Source organism: Callithrix jacchus, chromosome 1 (assembly GCF_049354715.1).
Source record: "Callithrix jacchus isolate 240 chromosome 1, calJac240_pri, whole genome shotgun sequence".
Classification (NCBI taxonomy): domain Eukaryota; kingdom Metazoa; phylum Chordata; class Mammalia; order Primates; family Cebidae; genus Callithrix; species Callithrix jacchus.
Genome location: NC_133502.1, coordinates 149,406,105 through 149,428,962, shown reverse-complemented (window position 1 = coordinate 149,428,962; position 22,858 = coordinate 149,406,105). Strand labels below are relative to the sequence as shown.

At 39.8% G+C, this 22,858-nt stretch overlaps 1 protein-coding gene across 3 annotated transcripts in view; it reads right to left on the bottom strand.

Annotated features, from left to right (window-relative positions):
* The window catches only part of PLPPR1 (phospholipid phosphatase related 1), a 359,335-nt gene that overhangs the window by 52,783 nt on the left and 283,694 nt on the right, over window positions 1–22,858 (bottom strand). For all 3 annotated transcript variants that reach the window (XM_035253096.3, XM_009000342.5, XM_054258389.2), the window contains exon 3: window positions 12,169–12,357. In XM_035253096.3, coding sequence (XP_035108987.1) covers window positions 12,169–12,357 — 189 coding nt within the window. The remainder of the gene's footprint in view (window positions 1–12,168; window positions 12,358–22,858) is intronic.

The following is a 22,858-nucleotide window of genomic DNA, read 5'->3' as shown; positions in this document are numbered from 1 at the left end:
ACTTCTGTATGCTGTGGAAAATTTTCATGCTATGTTTTTCAGCTCACTCAAGTTATTTATATTCTTCTCTAAGCTGTTTATTCTGCATCTCATCTAACCTTTTTTCTGGGTTCTTAGTTTCTTTGCATTCAGTTAGCACATGTTCTTTTAGCTCTGAGAAGTTTAATACCCACCTTCTGAAGCCTGTTTAGCTCTGAGAAGTTTAATACCCACCTTCTGAAACAGGCTTCAGAAGGTGGGTATTAAACTTCATCAGATTCATTCTGCTTCATTAAACTTCATCAGATTCATTCTCCATCCATCTTTGATCATTCATTAAACTTTGATCATTCATTCAGATTCATTAAACTTCATCAGATTCATTCTCCATCCATCTTTGATCCCTTGCTGGTGAGGAGTTGTGATCCCTTGGATGGGGAGAGGCATTCTGGTTTTTGGTGTTTTCATCCTTTTTATGCTGGTTTCTTCCCATATTAGTGCCTTATCTATGTGGTCTTTGTAGTTGGTGACTTTCTGATGGGGTCTCTGGGTAGACGTCTTTTGGTTGATGTTGAAGCTATTTCTTTCTGTTTCTTAATTTTTCTTCTAACAGGTCCCTCTGCTGCAGGACTGCTAGAGGTCCACTCCAGACCCTGCTTGCCTGGGGATTACCCACAGGGGCTGCAGAACAGTACGGGTTGCTGCTGGTTTCTTCTTCTGTTATCTTCATCCCAGAAGGGTACTTGTCAGATGTTGGCCTGAGCTCTCCTTTATGAGGTGTCTCTTTGGGTATATGGGGTGGGGAGCTGCTTGAGGAGACAGTCTGTCCCTTATAGGAGCTCAAGTGCTGTGCTGGGAGCTCCATTGTTCCTTGCAGAGCTTCTGGGCAGGTACATTTAAGTCTGCTGCAGCAGAACCCATAACTGCCTCTTTTCCCAGGTGCTCTGACCTAGGAGGGCTGGCTTTATTTATAAGTTCTTGACATGCTGCTGCCTTTTTTCAGAGATGCCCTGCCCTGCATGGAGTAGTCTAGTCGCAGTCTGCCAGCAGAGGTGTTGCTGAGCTGCTGCAGGCTCTTCCCAGCTGCTTTCTGAACTGTCTTGGTATTAGCGGACTGCCTTGGTAGCAGCGAATTCCCCCACTGAGATGGACTGTCCAGGGTCCAGCTGCATTTGCTGCAAAACTGTGAATCCAGAGCATTTCAGATTGCTTGTTTTGTGGGGGTGGTACCCACTAAGCCAGATCACCCAGCTCCCTGTCTCAGCTCCCTCCCTTTCAGTTGAATGGACAGCTCTGTCTCCCAGGCATACCAGGTGCCAATTGAAATAGCCACCCAGATTTGTGTGAGTTTCTGTGTGCCAACCCACAGCACCAGCTGTGCTGAAAACTCGTGGCATTTTTCGGCCCAGGAATCTCCTGGTCTGTGGGCAGTGAAAACTTGTTTGGAAATGTAGTGAGCACTCACCCTCTGCATTGTACTTCCTGGGAACTGCACTCCAGAGCTGTTCCTATTTGCCATCTTTGATCCTCCCCCCGACTTTTCCTTTTTTGGATATGTCTTTGTCTGGTTTTGGTACAAGGGCAATACTGGCTTCATAGAATAACTTTGGAAGTATTTGTTGCTCCTCTACTCTGCAGAATAGTTTGAGTGGAAATGGTATTAGTTCTTCTTCAAATGTTTGGTAAAATTCAATAGTGAAACCATCAGGTCCTGGGCCTTTCTTTGCTAAAAAACTTTTTAGTATAACTTCAACCTTATTTCTTGTTACTGATCTATTCAAGTTTTGGATTTCTTCATGGTTCAGTCTTGGTAAGTTGTATATGTCTAACATTTATCCATTTCCTCTAGGTTTTGCAATTTATTGGCATATAGCTGCTCATAGTAGTCTCTAAGGATCGTTCTAATTTCTGTGGTATCAGTTATAATGTCTCTTTTTTAATCTCTGATTTTATTTGTTTGAGTCATCTCTCATTGTCTTAGTTTGGCTAAATGTTTGTCAATGATCTTTCCAAAAAACCAACTTTTTATTTCACCAATCTTCTTTTGTTTTATTTCATTTTTTTTCTGCTCTGATCTTTATTATTCTCCTAATTTTGAGTTTGGTTTGCCCTTGTTTAGTTTAAGATGTGTCATTATGTTGCTTGTTTGATATTTTTCTACCTTTTTGTTGTAGGAGATTGTTACTATAAACTTCCCTCTTAGTTCTGCTTTTGTTCACTTCCATCCATTTTGGTATGTTGTGTTTCTATTTTTATTTGATTCATAATATTTCTTAACTTCTTTCTTATTCATTGATCCACCTGAATATCCATTCAGGAGCATATTGTTTAATTTCCATGTGTTTGTATAGTTTCCAACGTTCCTTTTATTGATTTCTAGTTTTATCCCTTTGTGGACAGAGAACATACTTGATGTGACTTCAATTTTTTGAATTTAAGACTTTTTAGTGTCCTAATAGATTATCTATCTTTGAGAATAATCTATATGCTGAGGAGAAGAATGTGTATTGTGTAGCCATTGGAAATCCCTAGCTATTTTTGCATTGAGGTCTCTCTCTCTCTGGCTCTAATAATTTTTGGCTCTGTATATCTGCATGCTCCAGTGTTGGGTGAATATGTATTTGCAATTGTTACATTCTCTTAGTGAATTAACCCCTTTATAATTATATAATGCAAAACATAATGTCCAGTATAATGTTAAATTTCTTGTTCTGCTCACTTATCTTTTCCTGATTTATTTGCATTGTTTTTCTGCATTTTCTTTAAGTTCATTGAGCTACCTTAAAAACATTGATTTTGAATTCCTTGTCAGTGAGTTCAAACATCTCTATTTTTTTAGGGTCAGTTAGCAGCATTTTGTTTTGTCCTTTTGGTGATGTCATGTTATACTGATTGTTCTTGAATCTTGTGGTTGTGTATTGATATATGCACATTTGTAGAAGTAGGTACTTATTCCAGTCTTTGCAGATTGGCTTTGTCTTGAAAAGCTCTTCAACAGCTGGTTCAAAGATTTTGGGCAGGCCATTGAGCTTGGTTCTGAATCCTAGGGTTACTACAGTGATAGGGTGTGCCCAAAGCCTGGGGCTGCTGAGCCTGCCTGCTGCTTAGGCCTGTCCAGATCCTATGTACACTAAAATCAAGCCAGTGGTAGTACAATTCAGAGATCAAGTCTATCTCACAGGCTTAAAGTCTGGAGCTGCAGGGTCCCACCCAGCACTGGGATTCAGTTTGTGGGTACCACTCTGGAGTCTGGGGCTGTGGGTGCCTGTCAGCATGCCTGATGCTGGATTTTACTGTGGTGGGCCCAGTATTGGGTTCCAAGGCATAGTTCTGTTCTGACTTTTATCTTTTTCCCCAAAGCAGATGGTGTCTCTCTCAATGTTGTGATGGTTGGGGAAGGGGTGCTGCAGGTAATGTACAAGTCTCCTTTTTACCATTTTTAATGCATCTTTTATTATTATAGTGCTCCTGCCAGTTACTCTGATCTCTCACCTTGTTTCCTTAGCTCTTGTAAAGGTATTAATATTTTAGTGCATGGATAGTTGTTGATATTTCGGTTGGAAGGGATATGATCACTGGATAGTACTATTCCACCATTTTGCTCCATCCCTCTTTTTCACAAATATTTTTAAAAAGATGTGGTGCAATAAATGACTAATATAAATACAAAAAGTTTAGAGGAAGTTTTTAGATTTTAGAATATAAATTGTCTGTGGGGAAAAACTAGTCACTGAAAGATGTATTATAATGTTATAGTGTAAGCAAATTTCATTGCATGTTATATGAGGTTGCAGTTTAAAAGGGCCTTTAGAATTCCTAGAATACACATTTTGAGGTCATACATATGCTATTTGTGGCTCTAGTACTGGGAAATATAAAAGTTTTTGCCATTTCCTGAATGTGGGTTTTGTAGTTGAAATCTCAGCTCTCTCATTTATTGATGTGTGACTTTGGGCAAGTAATGGAAACTTTTTGAGGCTCAGTTTTTCTTTTTCTAACAATTTGAATATGACAATAGTGACTGTATTACATAGTTGTTGAGAGAATTAAAAAGTGAATGTAAAAGCATACAGATGTCCTAAGTTTTCTGTTTGCGCTTGCTGGTCTACCCAGGCAAGAATGTGTGTTGAAACAGGAGAAAGAAATCATTGTGCCTAGTCCCACAATATGGAAATATGGCGTAATTCTGGCTCTGCTCTGCTCTAACCAGGTGTTTGATTTTCGACTAGTTGTGCTTGATCTGTTTGGGCATCAGTTTCTCATCTGTCAAATAAAGAAGTTTTACTATAGGATTCCTAAAGTGCTTTTTAAAAAACAAAACAAACAAACAAACAAAACTCCAACATGTTTGCCATTATGATAGGAGCTAAAAAGAGAGGGCTCATTAAGGGAAACTGAAGTCCCATAACTGGGCTTCAGTCTCAGTTCAGTCAGTCAGTTAAGCTCTCCAGGGCCAGTATGATTCCTTCCATTGCTTCTTCCTTCAGTCATCATTTCCTTCTACAATCCCATGGGCCTTTACCCACACCAAGTAACTTTCCCTGAAAGCAAAGTAGACACAGCCTACCCCAGAGTCATCATATTTCCTGGTATCAGTGTCACTTTTGGTTCTTAAAAGACAGCAGAGGCTGGTGACCAGATTTATCACTCTCTGGGTATTCTAACACTCTGAGGAAGAGGAGAGAGTTCTTTATACACTCCCCAATATTTGTCTCTAAGTAGTTTCAGAGCTCTCAGTCTTTAGGGATTTTTAGATACTTTCAATATTCTCCCTGGGAGGCTTCAATAGTAATAAGCATCTCCAGGAAGGCAGAAATGGTTTTTGTTTTAGATTTTGTTTAAAAGTGGCCCAGGAGATTTTCAACATACAGACCCTGTTGCTAGCTGTAACTGCCACTGTCTCCATGCTTTAATCTTTCCTGATGTGTGCTGCCACGTTGACAACCCCAGATCTGCAGAGAGCTGCCTAGCCCCTTACTTGCTGAGCTTTGGTTAGTTCAAGAGTCCTTGACTTCTGCTTTATTACACATAGGTGTAAATGATGCAGTTCAGCTCTAGACACTTCCTGTGCCTTTCAAAGCTCAAAACTTAAATGGAACTGAGAGGTTGTTTGGATGATTCTGAAAATCCTTCAGTAACTGGGATAATAAATGTTTTTGTAAACTGGAGTCTCTCTACTGGTCTTACTCCAGAGGCCACATCCACCCATTCAGAAGTTGTCTTTAGTTGACACTTGATATAAAATACAGCACCAAGGTAATATCGTATATTTCCAAAGCATAGTGTTCTCTTATATATTTTTTTCTGAACAGTGAATACAAGATAAATGGGAATTTACAATGAGTTAGCTAAAATATTGCTTTCAGTAAAAAGTAAAATGCATTGACAATCACATATTTTTAGCCAAACAATATTCTTTCCAGGAAAGAAATTAGCAAGTTGCTTAACATAATCATCTAGTCACCAATTATTAGGAGGTATATTGAAGATAGAAAGCATATTTCTGGAGGAATGATGTCGGGGAAAAACAATCTCTAAAGGAGATTTGGAGCAGTCATCTGCAGTATGGACAGAAAATGGGAAAATGGATTTAAGTTATTTTTTTAAAAATCCACAATAATTAATTAGTGGGCATATCTAGAAATCTTTCCCAGAAAAATATAAATTATAAACACTGAATATATTAGCAACAAACAAAATGTAGTCATGGTGAATTTTTTTTAAAGGAAGTCATGTGATAATGTACAAAAGGGAAAAAGATGTGAATTATAAAATGTTAAAAAGAGTTTCAACAGATGAGGTTGTTCAGAGCCTGGAAAAGACAGAGTATAAGGAAGTACAAGACCCTACAATGTCTCCTTTGCTTCGGCAGCTGCACCCCTCGTCAGCCAGCCAACAAGCTTGCATTATTGAGAGCCTACTTTGTGATCTGCACTGTGCTCTGGGTTTTTACATTTGCTGGAAGAGCTTACGGCCCAGAAACCCCCAAATGAAGATTCTCAATTTCCTCCAAATTGTGCCTTTCTATCAAGTTGTGTTTGTCTCTTCCTTTCCTAGGAAATTCTAGATGACTCTTGTAATGCATGCATGCACACTTGCATACAAAATGTGAGCTATTTCAGTCCTCAGGCTGGAAGTCAAATGTTCTGCTACTTCAATACTAAATACTCCCCTGTCACTTCGTTGTGAGGCCAAGAAAAAAGGTTTAATAGCCATTTTTTTCATGCCTTGTGCTGCTGGGGCTGAGATAAAATGAGGGTAAATCAGATTCTCTGCTGAGTAAATCCTCTTATCCAAACAGGCTCTCTTCCTTTGACTCTGAGTGTATGAGTTTATTCAGAAGGCCCGAGGCAGTAGTTAGCCAGGGTTTCCAGGTGGTCAGAACATACCCTGCAGATTTCTTTCAAGCAGAGGCTGTCACTTTGGGCTAAACGGGGACACAGTAAATCCCCCATGCTCTAACCTTTCCTAAAGATCTGGGACAGCAGTGGCCTTGGCCTTTTGCAGTTTATCCCATGTGGCTCTGTCTCCATATGATGCTGATCTTTTCTGACAGCAAGGCACAAAAGGAGAAATAGGAAATGACAGGTTGAACATACAGCAGAGTCTTTCCCCTCAAGCATTTCTTGTGCACCCCTGCAGTTGTGAATGGGGTCATTAATACCCATCTGCAGACATGCAGCGGTGTAGTGTACTTCCATGCTTAACATGGAAGCACATTAACCATGGAAGAACCTAGTACCCTACTCTGAGGATGCAGAGAAAAGCAAGGACAAGTCTACATTGAGCTACACTTTTGAGATTTAATATTAGTGTCTCCGAAATCATCCAAGAGGAGTTGTGACTTCATTATACTCCAAAGAGAGCAGGAAATGCTTCTGAGAAGGATTAAACAACTGTGCAGTTCTGTGAAACACCTAATCCAGCACAGAGGTGCAAAAGGAAACCCCGGAAAGAAAGTCATGACTTGGGACGTTGGAAGGCTCCACATGTTAGCTTCAGATCAAAATGTTCCTTTTTCAGTTTTCATGTACTCTGAGAACTGGCAGGTACTTAGAGTCATTTAGCCTAACCTTTTGTTTTAGAGACAGATGAGGAAACTGAGCCCACAGAGAGAATGTGATTTATCAGAGGTCACAAAATTACTGGGGGGGCAAAGCTGTGAAATGAGACCCCTGCCTCTCTAGTCTTATCAAACCTGGGAAAAGATGACTGCGTTGTGAGGAGAGTGGAGGATGCATACTCAGAAGCAGGTGTGTGTGCTGAGGTGGGCACCTGGGAGCTGCAACAGGTCATACATCACCAGGATGGGACAGGAGAAGTGAATGCAGCCCTCTTGTTCTCAGGAAACTGTTCCCACATAACTTCCCTGAGCATTATCCGAAAAGTTCTTCTGTTTTCTACTTTCCTGCTGCTCATGTATTTTTAGGTCTTGAGGGAAAATCGAGTGCCATTAGCAGGGTAGCAAGGCCACACTGCTCTTTGCCATTGATCTGTCAGCTGCCGTCAGCCCAGGTTCCTAGCAATGCCTCTTATTTGCAAGGAAAATAAGTGGAACCAAAGGGTTGGCTGTCTAATGATGTACAGAACTAGGTGAAACCTTCAGCAAATCATCTAAGCTACTTGAGTCTCAACAGACTTAACTCAAAATGAAAGAAATTGGACCACACACTTTCTTTATGTTCTTTGGCTCTTCTGAGGATAAATTAGGCCATGCCTGCACAATATATTAAAAGATGTTATTCTTGTGATCATCATTTATGGAATATATTTTGGTGGTTTGTTAGTATTATCAGTCATATTCATTACCCAGAGAAGCAAAGGAATGAAAAAGCTGAATCAGGTTTTCATAATCGAGAGCTAGAGTAGAACTGTAGGTTCTTGAGGCTCTGTCCACTGACCATATCACCCTGACTTCCTTGGGAGCACTTATACTACATGTCAATTTATGTCACTTGGGGAAAACGAATTAATGGAAGAGATAAGATCAAAAGTTGTAGCCTGGAGTAGAGCTTCTGCTGAAAATCTTAAAATGAAAGACTTATCACTTTTACCCTGAGAGAAGAGAAAATTCTTTGTAAAGTTTTGTCTATTTTTGTTTTCTGGTTATGTGTGTTTTTATTAGAATTGCCATTTTCAAGTCTTATTAAAGTTTGTTCATTTCATAGTGACTGCCAAAAGAAATGGAATATACAATTTGTTTTAAATGCATATCTTTTGGTTCAAAATAATATACATTCATGTAGAATTTAGAAAGATATGAAAGTATAAATTAGGAAAAAATTAATATTACCACTTGGAAATAATAGTTGAAAATGTTCAGTTTCTTTTTTTACATAATTATAAATCTGAGATTATACTTGCAACATCTGCAACATATCTTCTTAGGATCTGTTAAATGTTCAGAACCACAGACTACATTTGGTGCTGGTCCACTTGGAACAAACCACAGTTGGGCGGGAGGGTAGCGTTATGTATTTATCTCCAGCACATGTCCTTGCAGTGGTCCCGCAGAGCAATAAGCTCAGGTGCATGGAGGCTACATACATATCAGAGGATGCAGGAGTTACCCTGGCTGAAAAGCCACATGCCCTAGAGGAGTCAATATATGATTTAACAACTCCATAGGCATAGTTTCTAGGGTCTCACAATAGATATGCCAAGTTACCAGAATCACTGTTATTGGAAGTCATAGCAGAAGCACTCTCTAGGTTATAACAGTTATCTGAGAACTGATGCAATTCAATAAGGGCTCAGTTTTACCTTGTGACATAATTGATATATATTATATTTTTCTAGAGAAACAGGCAGAAAATTATGAGGTTGGATTCTCTTATTGAAGAAAAAAGCTCTTTCCCACAATACTGCATGCAATTTTTTGGCCTTAAAAAATCCAATATTAAATTACAAACATGTTCTATCACTACTTAAGGTGTTTCAAAAACATGACTGGCACATAATGCATTAAACAAATCTTCTGGTATTGTGTATTTAGTTAGCTCCAAATTACTGACATGAACATCCCTATACACAAATCTTTGTATTTTTATAAATCCGGAAAATGTAATTAACGACTGGGTCTGAAGTTTCTTAAGCTCTTAATACATCTTTGATAAACTGCTCTTCAGAAAAAACATGTTAGTTTATGCTTTAACTCGAACCACATGAAATTCTCTGCATTTCATTATCATAGACTAAGTTCCTTGAAAACATTTGCCAATCTTCTATGAGAAAAATGCTGTATCCTTGAAAAAATTACTTTTCTTTGGTAACTGATGAGTTTAGAAGTATTTATCTACACACAGTCTATTGATTGTTAGTTGTCTATTCTTATCCTCTGTCATTTTGATTTTGGAAAGCTCATCTTTTTAAGTATTGAAGGCATTTACATTTGAGTCTCCTATGCAGCAAGCTGTTTTGCAGTCTTTACTTTTGATAGAAATTGGCCGGGCGCGGTGGCTCAAGTCTGTAATCCCAGCACTTTGGGAGGCCAAGGCGGGTGGATCACGAGGTCAACAGATCGAGACCATCGTGGTCAACATGGTGAAACCCTGTCTCTACTAAAAATACAAAAAATTAGCTGGGTGTGGTGGCGCGTGCCTGTAATCCCAGCTACTCAGGAGGCTGAGGCAGGAGAATTGCCTGAACCCAGGAGGCGGAGGTTGGGGTGAGCCGAGATCGCGCCATTGCACTCCAGCCTGGGTAACAAGCGCGAAACTCCGTCTCAAAAATAAAATAAAAAAATAAATAAAAATAAAAAAATAGAAATTTTCTTAGTTAGCAAAATCTACCAGTTTGTTTTTATATGCTTGCATCAACACTCCTAAGTGAGATTATTGTTTCTATTTGGGGTGCTTTTGTGGTTATTTACGTGCACTCACTTTCTAAGTGCTTGACATCCATATTTTTCTTGTTTTGTAATATGTATGGAAAAGTTTTTCATTTATGTTTTAGGCCATAAAACATTTTATATAGTCTGAGATTTTTTATTCCTCCAATGTTTGAGGAAAGTTATTCCACAGTTATGTGTCCTGAGTACTATTTTTTTGAGATAAATTTTGGTACGTTTAAAATTTTATTCTATTGGCATTCATATATTTAGCTTTGCTACATCTTTTAGAAAAGTTTTTGATATAAGGCATCGTTAGTAAATATCTTCATAGAGTTACCAATTTTATTGGCACAGAATTGTACATACAACTTAAATAAGTCTTAAAAACTTGATATTTTTATTTACTTTTGCTTACATGTTTTCTTAACTATATTTGTATGGCTGCCTTTCTATTATAGACTAGCTAGGTGGCTGTACATTTAATTTATTCTATTTTCTTATTTTAATGTTCTCATAATTTTTAACAAATTTCCCTTGCTTTTCTTACAGTTTAAATATAAAACAATCTCTACAATTACAAAAAGTATCTAAAAGAGAATCTAGGCAATAATAAATGAAATTTCCTGGGCCTGGGAAGGAGAGAGGAAATAAGGTAGCAAGTCAATGGATCACTCAGGGATGCCTGTCTGAATACACAGGAAATGATATGCTTATGAAACAGGAAGAAACAGGATCTGATTCCAGACTGAGCCCATCACCTCCAGGCAGAGCCACCATAAAACCATATCAGACAGAACCCAGTGTGGCCTCTTACTTTTACATGGGGTGGAATGTGTCACATTGTGAGGTACATGGAAAGGTGTCTTGTCTGCTTTCTCTTATTCTGCAGGCTTGTAAGAGGGATACAGAGAGTAGCCTTCCTCTGGGGAATGGGCATCCCTTCCTTCACTCTAGAACTGGAGAAAAGAGGTCTTAATGAGGGTTCTCAGTGGGATTTCATTTCTTTCAGAAGTAGGAAGGTAGTTTGTGATCCCAAAGAGGGCAAAGAGCAGTTCCAACCCGGTTTTTTGTTTTCCTATTCCTGACCACTTAGTAAATGCCAGGCACTGTGCTAAGTCATTTCTAATCCCCCACAACAAGGCATGAGGTAAGCATTCAGTTGTCCTTATTTTCTATGAGAGGGAAGAGTGAGGTGACTTGACCAAAGCCGGGATGTGACTCCAGGTATGCTGGGCAGCAAAACTTGTGTTTGTTAGCCTCTCTGATACATCACGTTGTCGCTCATCAATGCTATTAGTCCTTACAACACAGTCGAATTTAAAGGAGAGCTTTGTAGAGCCTGGGATCAATAAGCCAAATAAATTTATTATGCCCATATTATTTATCTTCAAATTCTATTCCACTTATTTTCCAAAAGCAAGCCAAACATTGGCACAGAAAAATAATACTTGAACTGAGTATCTGAGCAATTGCTCTATTCCTCAGCATGTCAGTCAGGGTTTTTTATTCCTGCTGAATAGAGGGCAGGTAGGGAGGAGGGAGAGTTGGGGGACTCAGCTATTAGAAGAGAAGGAGGGCAATGGGAACTAAGATCATATCCTGACTAATTTGACCATACGGCATATTTAAGCAGAAACAATTTAAAACTCCCCCAAATAGCATTTTCAAAATAAAAATGTCTAAGTGTTAAATCACTTGACCAGACAACACGGATCTGCAAACTTTATGCTGTTAAGCCATCTCCCTGGAGGATTGTCTGGCCAATCTTTTGCCTCATGAGAGAGGAAATGAAATAAATGAAGGTAAAGTGGCAACTTAATTTAATGCGATATAATGTGAACAGAGCCAGAGCCATCAAGAATGAATCACAGCAAACTTCAAGTTAAGCAATTTCTCTCATCTCTGGCCTCTCTGGAAGTTCAATGAGAACAGCAGGAGATACCGGCCTGAGAGATTCTATTCTACTCTAATCTCAGTGGTGATATCAGTGCCAGCACTTAACATTCAGAATCTCTTTTGAATACACGCAACTCATAGCATAGTTTTTCAAGAGGACGATAGCTGTTTTTAGCACATTAGCTAGTTATACCTGTTGATTTATAACATTCTCACATGCTTTTTAAAAATATATCTTTTTAAAATTCAGATACCAAAAAGCAAAAGCTATCTATACAAGACAAGACCTATTTTAATGAGTTTTTCTGCAGACCTCCATTCACTCTGTTTTGGCTGAAACAGGATGCTACTGATAAAGCTGCTGGGTGAATACTCAGGAAGAGAAGAAAGAAGAGAAAAAGCAGACAGGAAATATTCTTGGGTATCTGACAATAAAAAGGAAAGTGTATTTCTGTACTTACAATAGCAGTTGGGGTGGCAGCCAGCACACAATAGAGCACCAGAGGGGTGATGAAGCTTTCTTCCTCTGTTCCTGGGTAAGGCTTCATTAAGTCTCCATCCTGACAGAAGAATCCTTGAATATGCACCTGAAAAGTGTCAGTGCATTCGAAGTAGTAGGCAAGCAGCACTGTCCCAGCCATGATGACAAGCTGAAAATACAGCATGGCCACACAGAGACATTAGCAGGGCTTCGGAGCAGCCCTTGCCCCTCAGAGCAAACTCCCTCCATCACCCCAGCAGCGGCTCTCCTGATATTGGTATTGGCGAGTGTGTGCGTGCCTGGCGCAGCGTGCTCTGGGAGTGTGCGCTTGCTTGTCTGCCTTGTAACATCTGTTCTATAAACCTTCCAGCAAATAATGAGCAGCTCCCATCTGAAAGGCAGATCCCAGCCAGGCTTCTAGAGAGCCTCAGCCCTTGCTGCCACCCTTTCAGAGTCTCGGAGTATGTATGCACGGGAACCAAGACGTTATAGCCATTTAGGACAGAGGTGAAAAGTCAAAGGGCAGTGGCAAGAGAGTTGGCAAGACATAGATGTTCACAAGAAATTTCATACAATATTACAGGTAGACTTAGCTCATTAAATATAAAAGGTAGGTAAATCATGAGGAAATGAAGGAATATGAAAGGGAGATAAATCATGAGTACAAATGAAGAAATTAACAGGAAAGCCAAATCCTAAATGGATCAAGGGAAGTTTCGACACCCCAAGTTATTGGCAGGTATTCTATATCAGTCAAAACTTTTATCTTTTTCCAAAATGGTTTCTTCCAGTTAGTCAAGGACTTAGCTAATGATTGAATCTTAATGTAGAAATACAGCCTTCGTAAGATTTAGACATTAAAAAAGAGACCATTATCCTTTCTGACTCAGATGTTGTGGATACTCACTGAAGTCTAGTAGGTATGTGGAATTAAGGGGATATGGAAATGTAACAATTTTTCCCATTCATATTTGGAAATCATCAATGCCAAGATAAAATGGTGATAAAGGTAGATGGGAACTACATCTTTGAGGTCATGAAATGACAGAAGCTTAAGCTGGGGGATATCTTGGACTTCCTCCTGTCTGACACCTTTATTTCATAGATGAGGAAAATGGAACTGATCACTTCCTGATTATCCAAAAATTAAAGTAAATGTGCTTAGATTTAGTATTAGCAAAACAGGGGAACTAAAATGAAGAAAATAGATTTTTAAATGTTGATTAAAGGTATTAAAGTTATTATGTAAAAAAATCAGAACTTGGTAGGACATCTTTAGATATCTATGGCTTATTTTGAAGTACATATGAGGCAACGAGGAGAAACCATAATCTTTTCAGGGCTTAAGAAGACTAAAGTTCTTATTTCAGCTCTGGAATGATTAATCCAAGGCCACACAGCTGGTTAGAGTGTTAGAGCCACAACTAGAAACTCACATTTCCTGATCTGTAGGGAAAAAACAAAAACAAAAAATTGAGCTGTATCAGGATCTAAAACTGCATCTTATACAAAAAGGTGGAGAGAGAGAGGGGAGGCAAAGTAGCTGAACTCCAGCACAGAAAGGCAACATTTGGCAATCTCATCCATTTTCCTATCCATTGCTTTAGCCACAACATTGAAGCACAGCCTTTACCCTCTCCCCCACTCTAAGCCCTTCTCTGGAACCAGCATAGCCTCTACTTCTGGAATAGTAATCCTGCAACTCTTCCTTATAAAACAGACAGCATCATTTTCTTTAAGAGTCATTTGAAGTAAGAATCTTCTGTCTTCCCTATCCTTCCAATTTCTCCTCTTTTGCTGCCTTTCCTCTTTGGTTCAGAAGCCTGTGGTAACGCTCAGTTATAATGTGTCTCAAGTACAAACTTCTGGGTTTGTTGTTGTTGTTGTTTTGCTTTTGTTTGTTTTTTTTTAGACGGAGTCTTGCTCTGTTGCCCAGGCTGGAGAGTGCAATGGCAGGATCTTGGCTCACTGCCACCTCTGCCTCTTGCCTGGGTTCAAGTGACTCTCCTGCCTTACCTCCTGAGTAGCTGGGATTACTGGTGCACACCTCCATACCCAGATAATTTTTGTATTTTTAGTAGAGATGAGATGTGGTTTTACCGTGTTGGCCAGGCTGGTCTAGAACTCTTGACCTCAAGTGATCCACCTGCCTCAGACTCTCAAAGTGCTGAGATTACAGGTGTGAGCCACTGTGCCCAGCTTCAAGTACAAATTTCTAAATATCTGATCTAAAGGTGTTTACCTTTTGGTTACATCCATTGCCCCTTTCCTTTTATTCCAGTTAGGCCACAAACCATCTCTCCATTCGCTAGCTCTTATAGATGACTTGTTTCTGGATATTTATGGATTACATTCATCTAGTATCTAGCATTTTCTGCTCCTAGGAATGTGGATCTCCCATCACAACTTTGGACTGTGCAGTAATCTCTGAATACCTCCATGTGTTTTTCCATTGTTTATTGGTGCCACATGTAAATCAATGTTTATGCCAGCCTTCTCTGCTGTTTGAAGTAATTGGTGTATTTATTTTTCTTATACCAATAGAAAAGAGGCTTGGATAAGTATGTTTCCTATAAGATTGAGAGACATACTCCAAACCTACCCCTGCTAACAGGTGCTCTTGATTGCAGCTAGTTTACTATGAAGTTTCTCTTTCTTTTATGCTTGACTGGTTAAGTGGGTTGACCTGATAGAAAGGAACCTAGCTAGTTGACCTGATGTTTTGAAGATGAAATAGCACCAGTATTCCAACAGCCACTAGAGTTCTCTCTGTGCCACTGAACAGGGCTGATCTGGGATTTTTGTGTGTCTCATCCCTGTGGCTAGAAACGCTTTTCTCTCTCTTGGTTTCATCTGCTCTTGGGAAATATCTTCTTGGGAATAGGCAAGATCTATGGGGGCTTGTGGACAAAAATATAAAAACCAAACTGACATCTAACTTCCTCTTTCGTGGAAAGACGATTGTGTTTTATGGGTATCTTTGTGCTACCACTTCCATTTTTTAAAAAAAGGCAAAAATGAAGTAAATGACAGAGAAAACTTTATATATATATATATATATATATATATATATATATATATATATATATCTCAAGACAAATGCAAGGAATGGAAACTGTTAAATAAGAACTATCTAACATCAAATACACTGAAATCAATGAAGGTCTAACAACAAAGAAAGCACTACAAGCCTAAATTTGAAATCTATAGAACAAATCTTAAATAGCTGCCTAGCTGATTTAATCCTGGAAGAGCATTCAGAGAGAACTAAGTAAGTTAAAAGTTTATAAAAATTTGCAGGACATAGAGTAAAGAACAGAGAACCTTGGAGACCAAAAGGGTGGTAGTGGTAGGTGGGAGCTTCAGCAGCTTATGTGACAGAACTGACCCCCACCCCCAACATGAATTGACTTGCTTTGGTTCTTCCCTCAAGCAACCAGAAATGCTTCCCTGTCATTTGCAAGCAATCCTCAAACTCCCTGGGAAGTCCCCCAATAATGCCATTTAGAGATGCACAGAAGCAAAAATAGAACAACTCAGATTTTGAATTCTGGTTGATGTTCTATTGAACATTCTCCTGTGGCCACATTTTAAAAGAAAACTGATGCGCTTACTGCAGGAACAGAAACCACACACATTGATTCTGTCTCCATGAGCAGAGAGATCCATCTCACTGCACTGATGATGCCACACAGTTAACCACCAGCACGCTCCCTTCTTCCTCCTTGTCCTGAGACACGATTTATTACAGTCTAGGTTTGTGTCACTGGTGCCAGCTGGCACACTTGCGATCTCGTTGCCTTTCTCAGCTTCATTTCAGAATGCATGGAGAGAGGCCATAATGTTGGTGTCACATGAGCAGATGGTGAGGCCATGCTGGGTGCAAGTACTTGGGAAGGGTTGAAGATGTCAGTGTGAAAGAAGCAATTATGGCAGTGGGAGTATAACAGGGTGTAAGGAGCTCATGTACCAGGGACTTTCCTCAGCTGTTGCTTTCCAAGAATGACGATCTAATATGGTGGTAAAAAAATGCATTAAGTGCTGATCATCCACGAGGATTCAGAATGCAAAAGCCAGCAGTATCTGAAATTCAGCCTCCTGTGGTTGGAAGCACTGTGTTTCTACTGACGCCTTTTGCTGGTTTGAGAAAAGTAAAAATGTCAAGAAGAACGGTAATTGTGAAGTTCACAAAGCTGAGAGAAGAGGATGAGAACATTTTCCAACAGGCTGGTAAGTCTGGAGGAATTGTGGGCCAATAATTTATATGTCCTGATACAGCTGGGAAATGGAATCAGATGATGATGACGTGACTGATGTGAGCCTGTGTGTCCAGGGCAGTATGACAGAGGCAAGACGTTGGAATGAGAGTATACATGAAGCATCTTGTCTCAAGAGTAAAGGGTATATTTCAAACTGGGGAATCCTAGTGCTGGGTGACTAACCATGCAGTTTCTTGAGGACTGAGAGGCTTCCTGGGGCACAGGACTTACAGTGCTAAAACTGGGATGGTCCTAAGCAATCTGGGGTGACTAAACACAAACAATGAACCAAGTACAGACAAAACTGAGACGATGAATATTTTCCTCCCCAAAGAAGTTTCTCATGCTGGTTCAGCCATGAGCTACCAAAGCTAGTCAAAGCTAGCAAGTCCTCTTGTGAGCAGCTTCTGAACTCAGTCTCACTCTAAGTGCTGTGAAGCTGAGGAATTCTCAGACATGCTCGCCAATCCCAAATAATTTGTAATCTACCTGGGGTGTGCCCACCAACACAGGGAACAGGCAGTATTCTGTAGGAGGGTGTCTGCTGATCCCAAGTGGGAGTCAGGCATGGCTGCATGTGCCTCATGAACTGGTTGGGACGGGAGTGATGGAAGGAGAACAAGGGAAGGGGGGATATTGCCTGAGACAGAAGAGAATATGTGGGAAGGGAGAGGGCTGTGTGGTGTCTGCTTAGGGTATTGGTTTTGGCCCAGCCCCATTGATAGAGATGTTCCATTCCATAGAGTGAGGATAAAGGAAACGCTGGGCAGAAGGAGCATGGTATCAGAGCTTAGGTGGTAAGAAGTGACATGGTTGACATCAAAGCAGTGTCTTAGCTAGGACACCAGGGAATAGCACACTTTCAGGATTTGCATGTTTTTGGGTATTGAGAAAAAGCATCCCAGTCACAAATGTGAATGGTTGCACACAAGGGCTGGGGTGGAAACCCTCAAGTAGCATTGACAGAACTGGAAACCAGTGTAGTAGGCTAGAGGAGGAACACATAAATTGATAGTGAGTCCCATGTGAGACCTCACTTGGGACCCTTTGAAATAAGTATTACCTCCTAAAGAGGGGCTGGAGGTTCTCCATATACAACAGAGCCAATGACCTGGAGGAAGGGGAGAGAAGAAAGGAGAGCAGCCGGAGATGATAATGTTATATTGTGCATGTCCCAGGAACTGTTTAAAGCACCTTACATAAATTAACTCTTCATCTTTTCAACCATCATAGGTGGTAAATATATTATTATTTCCATTTACAAATGAGGAAACAGGCACAGAGAGATTGCATGAGGTCACACAGCTCACAGAGGTAAACCTTGGATGATTACTATAAACATCTCTCTCCACTCAAACTTGTGTGGCCTAGGGGAAAATCAGGTTACAAATATAAGTCAGCATAATATTAAGAACTAAACTGTGTTACATACCTGGAGACTTTATTTAAATGTCTCCAAGCATCAGTTTTCTCATCTGTATGAAGGTTAATGATAACCATCTCAGAAAGATGCAATGAGGTGTGTTTATGCATTCCCATTTTGTTCCAAAAACGCTATTCCTTTAATTTCCCCTTTTCCTCAGCCTGGTCTGTAAATGATGGCACCCTCCCAGGATCTATCTTTAACCCCTTTGTCATCTCTTTCTGTGGCTTCCATTCTTATATTGATTCCTTTGCCTCTCCTATCACCAGCTGTAGCTCTGGGTTTCCTCCTGACCACCAACTTGGTGTGTTCCTTAGGTACTCCAAATGCCACACGTTGAAACTGGAAACCAGTGTTTCTCCGCTCCCCAAGCTGCAGTTCCTCTTGCATTCCCTATCCTGATAAATCCAACCACAATTCTCTCAGTTACAGAGGCTAGAAATTTCAGTGTCATCTTAGGCTTCTCCTTCCCCCAGTTTTCTCACTCCTATTCATGCCATACCTGGCCAGTTGCCAAAGTCTCACTGCAGTGTCTCCTTACATTTATCTCATTTATTCAAACTGCCACTGCCACCTTCAGGCTTGCACATTCTCTCACCTACACTATTGAAATCTTGTCCGATTTGCTTTTGCTGTCTTTGGGATATCAACCTCTCCATGCCATCATTTACCTGGCTGCTAAAGAGTTACCATCCAAAGGCATAGCTATGATTATATCTGTATACTCCCCCAAAATCTGCAGTGATTACTTTCTATGGACTGAATTTTTTGTGTTCTCCCCAAATTCATTTTCAAAGTCTAAATCCCCAGTGTGATGGTATTTGGAGGTGGGTTCCCTCTCATAAACAGGATTAGTGTTCTTACAAGAGGAGACATGCAAGAGGTATCTCTCTCTCTTGGCCTCAGTGAAGTTATAGCAAGAAGGCAGTGTGAAATAAATGAATCTTGGAACCCCAAAATCACTAAACCAAAGGGAAAAGTCAAGCTGGGAACTGCTTAGGAAAATCTGCCTCTCGTTCTATTTCTAAAAACAAGATTAAAAAGCTACATGCCTCCCTCACAAGGAATTGCCTTGTGGACAAAGGACAGACAGAACTCAAAGTTATCCCTCTGCTTACTGAGATAAATACGTCTGCTTGCTTCCTTTGGAAAGGCTAATCAGAAACTCAAAAGAATGCAACCAATTGTTACTTATCTACCTATGACCTGGAAGCCCCACCCCTGCTTCAAGTTGTCCCGCCTTTCTGGGCCAAACCAATGTACATCTTACGTATATATCTCGGCTTCCCAGTTTTCAAAACAGTGAGCTATATGGTCGTTTATGCTACCTAGTCTATTATAATTGGCTATAGCAGCCCAGATTAAGACTAAGAAATTATTAACATTAAGAAATGTTAAATGTATAGTGACACAAAACGGGCAGGCATAGCTATATCTAGTAATTTTCTCTGCATCAAACACCCAGGGCTTCGTTCTGCCCATATGTTTTGCTAATGGATAGAAGAAGCCTGACATTTGAATAGAGTCCAAACCAGCAAATCCCATCAGTTAGTGGAGAATATCTTAGTAGCCCCTTCGTTAGTGGAGAATCCATAGGTCTACCTCTCTGCCTGGGCTGCCTTTACCTTCTTAATTGGCCAGTCCTTAAAGAATAAATGCAAATACTACTTCCTTGTCTTCATTTAGCATCACTTCCTTCCTCCAGTGTCTCGGTGGTTATTTATAGGTGGATGATGTGGAGAAATGTAGAGCATATAATAATATTACTAAGTAGATTTATAACGACATCAAGGAAAGAATAACTATTGGGTATTAGTTCAACTAAACTGGGCTACCAAATTTTCTCTTTGATCTTTTGCTGCTAGGGATTTTTTAATTCAATGACATGGATGAATACATAGAAGAAATGTTAAATGTATAGTGACACAAAACGGGCAGGCATAGCTATAGCAGAGAAAGCAGAATTACAAATTCAAAATTATTCTGACATTTGGGATAAATATAAAATCCTACAGCAAGATTCTGATAGTTAATAATAATTGCAGGGATCAGTAGAGCAAAAGGCATAGAACTAGAGCCTGAGAGGTTCAAGAGCTCTGTCCTTTCCCCAGGGCTGCCTCAGAGAAGGGCAGAGCTGAATACACATGTGTCTATGAGAAAGTGACGGTAGTGAGAGGATGAGCCAAGAGAATTCTGTGAATAGAAAGTTGTGGATGACTTGTGTATTTTACTTATGTATTCACTTGTTCAAGGTAGGTAAAGGAGGGGGAGGGGATAGACACAATCCATCAGAAGTCTCTATAGTCTAAAATTTTACAGTTCTGCTATATCTTCTGTAAAACTAAGTTGATTTTGGTGCTAACTTGAGGTCTGTCCGGTGAAGCAATAGAAGTCAGCAAACTCCTGCTACACACCAACCATGTGCCAAATCCCTCAGAGGGAAGAGGGAAATATAAAGATGAAGTTCTTAGTTTTTCAAGGATATGAGCATGTGACCATGTTATCAGTGTTACAACACAACTGGTTAGTAGTTATACCTGGACAGATGGATAGATGAGTGGCTGAGAAAGATGGAAGGGTGGACAGACACCACAAATGACATCAAGAAGCAAATATTAACTGTGAGAGACAGAAGTGTTGTGGCAGCAGTGACATTTGAGCCAATTGTCATGGTGTAATGGAAAGGTACAGCCTTTGGAGTTTTAAGACCTGGATGCAGTACTAGATGGACCATTAACTGCTTGTGTAACTTTAAGCATTGTACAAAACTGAGTACTGAACTGACTTTGGGAAGACTGGTTTAATTTACCTAGCCTTTCCCTTGTTCTAACAAATCATTTTGAGTCTTATACCTAAACAGGAAAGTCAAGAAAACTTTGTAAAATTACTTCTTTTGGCCTGTTCATGCTGTGATAATATCCACATTAAAACCTTAATGTGTAATGTTGTAAGTCCAAAGTAAAAATAACTTAAGGATTTTTAAATAGATTAATTCAATTAATCTAAAAAAATAGGATTTTAGCTCAGCAAAAGAAGTTTGCCCAGTCATTACGGATGGGTTACACAGCAGGATTAAATTGTATGGGGTTTGTGGTATGTTTGATCCTGTACTTTTTATTATTTGGGGATAGGAGCATGTAATTTGTTTTCTGTCACTAGACTATTCTAGTATAAAACACTAGTTGTTGAATTATAAAGAAGAACCCAGGTGAATGGACATAGGCTTAGATGAACACTAAAGCTCCTAAAATTGCACGTAAGTCTTCACAGCATAATGTGATGGCTCACTCCTGTGCTCCTATACAGCTCCAGTGCATACCTGCCAGGAACTCTGCCCTTCTGGCATTAGTGATTATCCCAATTTTCTTGTGAGCCTTCACCAACCAAGCTGTGAGGCCGTAAGGGAAAGGAGCCTTCAAATCTGTAACCCCAGTTTAGCCAGGCACATAATAGGTAGTATTTTTAAAACTATTGGTTGAATAAGTGATTGAGAGTGTAGTTTGTGTTTACTCAAAGCAACTGTTTGGGACATATTAAAACTAAACTATTGGTTTAATATAAATGTGTTCTCTGATATAAAATATAGCAATAAGTGCTCTGGGAAAGAAGAGGGAGCCTGGGGGCATAAGACAGAGAGGTAAATATCTATGGCCAGGAGAAGTTTGTGACATCCTGGGTTACACTCAATTTGACAAATTTTATTACTAGAAGATTCTCTGGGCCTACTGGTTTCGTGGAATTCCCAGAAATGCATTTTAGTGTATGGTCATTTAAACTTATTTGAACACAGAACCTCCCCCCTTTTCTTTCCATGGTGCACTAATTATAAATTTAAAGAATATTCATGAAACTGAATTTAGGAAATGCAGTCACAGTTTCTGAACTGGAAAGAAGGAGGAAGGGGTGAAGAAAGAGAATGAAAATATGACTTTATTTGCATTGCGGGGTGTTAAAAGCAACCTGTTTACAGGTATCAAATAAAAAAGAATTTCATATTGCTACAATCTTCATTTCTGCCAGGATAAATATACTATCTGTTCTTGATCATTGAACCATCGACCTCAATTGTGGTTACGAAATAGGAACATTTTGCTTGGACCTTTTTGTGGAACTCAGAGACAAATGCCATCTCAGACCTCAGGCATAAGGCCCCACCCCCAAATCAGGTTCTTTGGTACACTGTTCACTATTATGCATATGTCATAGCAAGCTAAGAAAGGAGAATGAAAGAACGTGGCAAACAGTAATAGCAGCAACAACATACTTCGCAATGAGTACCACCCCTGGAATTCCTGCGATTACACAGATACCTTTTGGATCTCTGGGTTGCTTAGGAGCAATTCTGGTGAAGTGCTGCTGGCAAGTCTGGTCACCCCCTCAACCCTAGAAAAGTATGGCTTGGAGCTCTTCAGCTCCTCTCAGGATAGTTCTTCTTGTTCAACCCAGTCAGGCTCAGCATCACTATCACCATCTATATCTCTAAAAGACTTAGGAATATTTTTTCAAGGCTTATCTGAGTGTAGTTTTATGTGATCACACCATTCTATGAATGTGTAAGCAAACACCTACATAATCGAGTTTCTATAAATACATATCGAGTTTTCTATAGAAACATATCGAGTTTCTATAAATTATGTAAAACACATTTATCCTATTTTGAAGCATATAAGCTATATGGGGAAAGAGTTTCAAAAGAGAGGATGCAGCTCAAACAGTTGGGTTAGAGGAGAATAATACAAGAGTTGCTGCTGCTGTTTTTCAAGGTAGCACAGGGAGGAGCAGGAGTGGAAACTAACAAGAGAAGCAGCAAATATGTATGGCCATAGTAGGGGGTTAGCAATGGACTGGACTTGGCTTCATCACTGCAACTTCTGTTATCTTTGGAGAACGTTCTCAAAGCAGATGAGGAAATTCCCAAGGCACTAGGATGCTTTTTGAACTTACAAGGAGACATTATATTACCTCTCCTAACTTGTGCAGTTCAAACC